Source organism: Gavialis gangeticus, unplaced genomic scaffold (genome assembly GCF_001723915.1).
Source record: "Gavialis gangeticus isolate Ggan-Ray unplaced genomic scaffold, GavGan_comp1, whole genome shotgun sequence".
Taxonomy (NCBI): Eukaryota; Metazoa; Chordata; order Crocodylia; family Gavialidae; genus Gavialis; species Gavialis gangeticus.
Window position 1 is genome coordinate 14,750,413 of NW_017729000.1, and position 7,871 is coordinate 14,758,283.

General features: G+C 40.2%; 1 protein-coding gene across 4 annotated transcripts in view; it reads right to left on the reverse strand.

Moving 5' to 3' along the window:
• Positions 1-7,871, reverse strand: part of ACSL6 (acyl-CoA synthetase long-chain family member 6) — a 138,360-nt gene that overhangs the window by 31,514 nt on the left and 98,975 nt on the right. For 3 of the 4 annotated variants that reach the window (XM_019506323.1, XM_019506322.1, XM_019506321.1), the window contains exons 10-11: positions 6,560-6,633; positions 931-1,008 (exon numbers count right to left, since the gene is read on the reverse strand). In XM_019506323.1, coding sequence (XP_019361868.1) covers positions 931-1,008; positions 6,560-6,633 — 152 coding nt within the window. Of the gene's footprint in view, positions 1-930; positions 1,009-1,065; positions 1,144-6,559; positions 6,634-7,871 lie in introns of all 4 variants that reach the window. The other variant, XM_019506320.1, reaches the window with a different exon arrangement.

A 7,871-nucleotide genomic window follows, 5' to 3' on the forward strand; every position in this document is an offset into this window, starting at 1 on the left:
TGACAATACCTCCTGGCAAGTCTGATTTGTATAACACAAGAAAGCCATCACATAAATCGTTGTTGAGTTACCAAACTGTCCTGGGAATTGAGATTTATGTGTAATTTACATGCTATTCTGGACTGTAAATCCTTTGTGAATCACATATTTCTAAAATATGCATTTCTTAATCTAGCAGTGAGTAGTTTACGTCTGACATATATGTTACTAAAGCTTTGGAAAATTGTGGATTGTGACAAAAAGTATAGACTCAGATCAAACTTAAGTCATCCCTGAACTGTGAGAAAGTTTAAAATTAGAAATGAATCCAGACCCAAACCCAATTGCTAATGCAGATTTTTAGGCCAGGAGTGACCATAGTGAACATCTAATCTGATCCCATGCACAACACAGGGGTTGTAGCACAAGCTACCACCTGTCTGACTGGGAAAGCCAGCAAGCCACTTCTGCGGGCTGCCATGAGTTATCAGCTCTGCTTGCCATTATTTCCAAGAGATGACAGCTTCTATTTATTGCACATGACAAGCTGGCCTGCCACAAACATTTCCTGCTTTTAAGTTTCTGCAAGTGTTCATAACTCTGCTTATTTACACAATAAAATATTTCAGCTGATAAAATTATTTCTACTGCCATGAGTAATGGTCCTATAATATTTTGAAGACCTGCCCCGCCAAAAATCATGCAGGTAACGATTGTTGCACATGTACCAATGGCAATATCCTGATGTCATATACACTGCTATCATCCAAGGCAACTCTAGAGAGTCTCGTGTAGCTGAGATCAGAATCGGAGCCTTGGTGCTGTGCCCAAGACACCTTTTGGAGTACAAACTATTTGCATTTCACAGCATATCATCACTAATTTTGCTACAGTTACTCTTTTATTTTTTTGTGTGGAAAAAGATAACTTCCACAGAGGCTAGGACCTTACCTGTACCATTCTCTCAAACATGTGTGCTAAAGGCAAATAGGATATGTGTACATCCTCACAAGTAGGAGACCACTGACTCTGGAAGAAAACACAAGGAGCCCCACAAGGCCCAGTCAGTTCAAACAGGTTTCTTACCTGTATAACTCTTTCAAACATGTGAGCCAGAGGCAGGAAGGAGATGAGCACATCGTCCTGTCTCGGAAAGATCACTTTCTGCAGGTGAAGGGCATGGGAGACAGAAAGGAAAGAAACACTGACAGGAAGACAACAAGAAAGTCATAAAACAATAAAAAGAAAAATGGCACCAGAGGAGCAAAAGGGTAAAGATCATCAAGAGAGAAAGAGAGCAGCATACAAAGTGAAGCGTTAGGCCATGACATTAATGAAACTATGTTAGTAGGAGTCTTAAAAAGCATGAGGATGCACACAAAGAGCAGCAGAGACCTCTCTCCGCTGCAGGAGGTGTATTTAGATTTATTCGAATCATATGGTAAACAGGTGCTAATTCTGAGGAGGAGCCCAATTTTCAGACAGAGGTTTTTAATCAAGATATGCACTCTTGAGTGATCCTTTAGCTCAGAAAAAAAAGGTTTTCTGGGCACTCAAGTGCCTGTTGAAACATCCAGAGTCAGGATCTGAATGTTATGGTCAGAATCCTCAGCTGTGCCGAGTTCACACACATGCTTCTACTCACCCGCTGTGCAGCTGAGATGGAAAGAGGCAAAGGATCCTCGAACACTTTTGCACTTTCCTCCATACTGCGGTTGGCCATGGCCTAAGCTGACTCCCAGTATGCGATAAGGCAGTTCTAGGAGAACCACCTGGGGGCTGGCGAAGCATGTTCTGCTCTGGCTTCCCATCTTTTCTGGGCCCTGAAATAATGTGTCCTTCCCCAGCTGGTCACAAAGGGTGTATTCTACACCATGTCCTCAATGCTACTGCAGATACCCACTCTCAAGCATGCCCTGCCCATCCATTCTTGCTTGCATAGGCCAAACTTGGAAAACCAGTGGCAAAACCACTCCAGAACTATGTCCTATAGGCGACCTTAAGAGCTCTGTCAACTGAGCCGGATTATGGTGGCAGAGGAAGCTTAAGAGTAGCACCAGGTATGCAGTGTAGACATACACAAAACGTCTCTGAGCCAGGGCTCAGACACAGACTTGTCCAAATAGTTAATGTTTCAGTTTGGTGCCGGAAGCCAAAAATAATTTAATTGGGGTTTAACGAGAAACAAAATGTTGTTGGCTTTAGTCACTGAAAAAGAAAATGCAAAAAATTCTTTTTGGTTGGAACAAAATGTTTCAGTCCGAAATTGTCATTGTGTAGCCAGTGTTTTCATCTTTTTACAATTAAATTAGGCTCAGCTTTGAATTTAAAATATCTTGACTTTTTCTTTTTCTTTTTTTTCTTTTGGCTGAAACTAGCCACCAAATTCAATTTGAATTTATTAATATTTTTTAGGAACTTGAAACTGCATTTTTCAGAGAATTGACTATTCACATTAAAGAACATCACCCAACCCTAACTAAGGGGTGCTTGCTTGAAACCCAGCTATCCCAAATTTATAACAGCTCAGTGTTCCTTCACCGCACTGGAGCCTTCAGTTGTCCCACTCGGGCAGCATTTAAGGTTACTTTGTGCCATTCTGCTAGCGTAGAGTGACCTTAACACAGCTGACATCTGGCCCCTAGCCTGGGTGCTTAAGTTCGAAGATTGGGCTTACAAACGGTACCTATTAAGCAGAAAACTGTTATCAAAAGTTTTATACTACAAAGGCTTGGGTTTTTTTTCCTTAGTTATAGTAATGATCTTGCAGTTGGGTCCATGCAGGTGAACTTTTATGCCTAATGTGGGCCCCACTGAAGTTAGTGGAGCTCTCTGGGTGTACAAAGTTCCACCTGTGTGGATCTAATTGAAGAGTCAGAGCATTAGATTGACAGGGAAAGAATTTTTCTTCCGGTGGTTAATGATTGATTTTAGTTAGAATAGCACATTGGATTATTCTGGTGCAATCATTATTTGTTAGTGCTTCTCCTGATTTTCAGCATGGACTTTCTCACTGCCCCACAAGAGTGGGAGAAGTGAGAAAAAATATATATAAATAATCCAAGGATTTTGTCTCCTTATTTTCCTTTATTGTGCTCAAATTTATCAAAGTCCAGTAAGGGACATAGATACGGCTACTCCTCGCTTAACATCGTAGTTACCTTCTTGAAAAATGCGACTTAAAGTGAAACGATGTTAAGTGAATCCAATTATGTCACAGTAGTTACCGACTAGTAGGTGGTGGCCAAACAACGTTATAATCGAACTTTGCACGACTTTAAACAAGTATGTTCTCTAATAGATCGGTGACATAATAATGACACAGCATTAACCAGGACGACATTAAGTGAGGAGTACCTGTACCTACATGGTTGGCGCCGTAACCTGGAGCCCAGAGTTAGGTGCCTAAGCTCCCTATGCATGGGGAGAGTTATGCACGTCAAAAGGGGATCCAGAACAGCCAGCATGCTGATGCTGGTCAATAGGAAATGCTGAGAACCTAGCTGTACCTAAAATGCCACCCTCCCAGCGCTAAAGAGCCTGAGTGCGGGCTGCAGGCAGATTCCTCTATCCACCAGGAAGCTAGAGCCTAGCATTCTCTCCAACACACTATGCCTAAACAGGGCTTACTGTTCTCGTTTAAGAGGTGTTGGGGGAGGAGGTGGTCACAGCATTTTATGTAATGGACTTTTGGTTTGGGACTTCACAGGAAGCAGGAAACAGGTTCAGGGTCCTCCTCAACTGGAGGTCTATTTATCCATTATACAATCCAGAAGCGTAGCAGGGAGCAGAACTCAGGTGGGTTCTCTAATCACTACGCTACAGGGTCATGCTCCCCTTTAGCACTTTCTCTCTGGCCACAGGTATCTTGCTGTCCTTTCTGCATAATAGCCTAACACGAGTTGAAGAGGCATAAGGAGCCTCTACCAGTCTCGTTTATATTCTGGTGGGTGGGACCCTCTCCTAGGACATAAGCATTGTGTGTTTAAACCCCTCAGGCTGAGAAGGGAAATGGATACGGGTCTCCTTCCTCCTGTACAAGTACTTTACCTAGTCAGCTATTATATGAAAGGCAGGAGTACTAGCACCCGTCTTCCTGTGTAGCTATATTTTGAGAGAAGACCTATCCCTATGAATATATGTTAAGCATGCTCTTAAAAGACCAATGGGATTAGGGCCCCCAGGGGATACAGGCACCTCTCTGCTGAGTTTCTGGCTTCTGGACAGGTGTTGGGTAACTAGCTCCTCAGATTAGACAAGTTCTGGGCTCAATTGCAGGTGCCCAGAAAACTTTCAGGGCAAACAGAAAGGTCCTGCAAATTTTGGTGCCTCCAGGATCTGAACAGTGGATTTTTTGGTCACCATTTTGGTATTTAACTGCCTGAGCCCAACTGAGTCCCATCTTAGATGACTTGATCTAGCCTAAAAGCTCTAGCCTCATAAAAGCACAAAATAAGGAAAATAGCACCTTTACATAAAATAGGGATTCCATAGTATTATGAAAAGTGCTGCTTGATTATCCATTATCCTGCACCATGGTCAGCAGTTATATCAGTGCAATAAAGGTACAAGGTTCTAGTGACACAGAGTACCATCTACCTGGCAGTCCCATTGCTCTGGTGTAACTGCCAACCCACGGCACAGTATAATGGACTGGGGTATAACCACAGGAGTTTCTATCCCATGGAAAGACATATTCAAGTTGACTTGCTTTTTAGCCTGTGTTTCTAACACCATCTACTGAGGTCAGTTGATGGCATAGATCATGTATTACAGTGTCTTCTTTCATCTATTCACAGCCCAAATAGTCTCTTGTATATAGCAGATTAAGATCCTAAGCACTGCCAATTTACCCATATGTTCCTTCAAACTGACCTTCTGATACATAAGTAGAGCTGTATAAAACAACTACTGAGAAAAATCATCATTTTTCCAATTTTGCTAAAAGGAAAAATAGTTTGTGCCTTTGTTTTATATTTGGACAAAATGGTTAAGTTTTTTTCCAGGGTGAACACATGAAAATATTATGTTTAGATACAGTGAAAGTGTCTTTCCTTGATATTTGACAAAAGAGTTTTAGAAAAACATATTTAAGTTGATTTTTTAAAAACAATTCCATTATAAAGTCACTGAACAAAACAATTCTCGCACAAAGTTTCATTGATATAGTACAAAATTTGCAGATTTCAAATCTCTGGTATTTTACTGCTTTGTTCCAAATTTTATTTCACGATTTTCCCCTTTGAACACTTTCATACTTTGTGCAATTTCCTTATTGCAATTAAACATACTAGAAATTGGCAATAGATATCACACGTACTGTTTCCAGCAGTTCTGAGACAAACTAAATCTCGAGTCTGCAACCATTTATAATCAGGCTTAGGTACTGATCCAGTGCACTTTGAGGTCAGGGAAAAGAATTGTGCTGACGTCAATGAACATCAGATCAGACCCACAGAACTCAATTCTGCAAACTGCTTAACTCCGTTTAAGTCAGCTGCACTTGAGCTTCCAGGATCAAGCCTAAATCCAGATCCTCAAAGGCTTGTGGATGCATAACTCCCATTAAAAGCTGCAAGAACTAAATGCATAAATACCTCTAAAGATCTGTACCTTAGTGCTTACACAGTGAATGATCTAATCAATATTTTGTAGTGAAAAATACTGAGGCCCCAATTTTGCTATAACACTTATGCATATGAGTTTAATGGAAACACTCATATCACATGCACAAGTATTTCCATGCAAGACTCAGGACATAGTACGGTAATATTGTGAGCACTGGCTCTAAATAGGATAAAAGACTGTGGTTTATTACTTACAGGTAAGGTATTTCACATATATAGTCAATGATTTCTGTACTGTATATACCAGTACATTATTTTACTCATTTAAATTTAGCACGCTAGAACTGTTCCATTTCCCATATAGAAATAATTGTTTTCAAATGCAACTTGATACACTATACAAAGTGTATCACACCTGTAAAAACTGGGCTGGTTTGTACTTTCAACATACATTACATAGTACACTGTACTTTTGAAATACAGGAGGCAACAAAGTATTTTTAATTAATTACTACTGGCCATTTTTGGAATATATTTCATAGGTGGCAGTTGTTAGCATATAATATATATATCGGAGTCATAATCAATGCTATCAAACAAACAATGGAAAGGCTGTCAATTTTTTTCCCTGGGGATTGGCTTGTGGCATGAGCATTGCTGGAATACGGTACAGTACTTTCTCTTTGGTAGTAAGCACCAATTAGAATATTAGCAGGGTTCTGGCAACCTGCAAGTTGAATTAATTGATTTAAAAGGAGCAGAAGGTGCTTCCCAAAAGTACTCAACATCTTGCAGGGGCACGGCCAGAATATAGCACTGTGAAGGATCTAACATCATTCAGCTTTGAGAGCTTAGTTTTGCTTCTTTTTCAATGGATTGAGCTCTTAGAGTGATATTTCACTTCCTACATCCATGGAGATATTTCTCCATCTTGGGTGAATTCAAAGTAACCCACAAATTCAAAATGAAATACACTTAGCAGGTAGCAGTGCTCTCCAAATCAGGGTATTCACCTCTGTCACTTTCAAAAAACCTGAAAAATCAGCGACCACATTCCCGTGAGTCAGCATAGCACCTTTGGGGTTCCCTGGAAACAGATAAAGATAAAGAACACACCTTTAATAGAAAAGTCTGTAGTAAATTTCCAAAGGTTTCTAAGACACAGAACCACTAACATTTTTTCAGCTTCTCTTCCCAAATTTTAAAATATGTCATTTTCACAAATGAATTGTTTCTGTGCACTAAAACACATTAGTGCACATTACATTATTTCAATTTAAATGCAGAGCACACCACCAGCAGAGCTTCACTGTCTATCTTTTAGATGGGGTTTTGTGAATCAGCCAGCAAATCATAAGATTTATGGATGTATTGCAACTTTTTATCAAAAGTGTTATAGTAAAAGAATAAGTCATGCTTTCATAAAAAGTTTCTTCTATAGACCAGCTTAACATTCTCTAATAGGATTACGTGTGGCAGAAACTATCACAATCAATGAGACCACTTAGAAAAGGTACATAAGGAAAAGTATTACAATAAGTCTTTGTAAATTTGCAGCTACTCAAAATACCATTTGACACAAGGAGAGCAGTCATCTAGATTTTGGCTGAGAATTACCTATAGAACAATGGTACCTAACTTTTGGAGTTTCTTTGGAAGATCACTCATACTGTGGTTACCACCTTTCCTAAATGAATGTGAGCTATTTCACAATTACTTCAATAGCAATTCTGGTGATCACAGCAACATGGAGATTACTCAGTGATGCATGTCACCTCTGAGTTGTTAGCAGCCCTCTCATCCCAGGGCAAAAAGATGTAATGCACAATAGTAGCTGGAGTAGAGAAGGGACAGCCCAGCCTTGTGTTGTTAGCAGCCAGGCTAGGACATGTTCTTTGTGTCTCAATACCAACCATCTTCATCACCACCCCAGGACCTATCCAAGGAGCAAAATGTTAATTAGAGTAAGGATGGCAGAACTAGACCCTATTTTCTCACCCCTGCCCCCACAAGATATTTTATGTGGATTGTGTTATTTCAACAAAACCACAATGTTGTAATTCCTGAGACTGTGGGGGTAAAAGTAGCTCTTAAAGAAGGCTTCCCTTTTTAAACAGACTACATGGAGCTGTGTCATGTAACAGGTGGATCATGAATTAAACCTTGCCTTGTGCAATCCCACTGAAATTAATGGGCCTGTCCAAGATATGTCAGGCAGAATTTAACCAAGGGATAAATATATTATGTCCTTCAAAACAAGGGGGTGTGTGTGTGTGTGTGTGTGTGTGTGTGTGTGTGTGTGTGTGTGTGTGTGTGTGTGTGTGT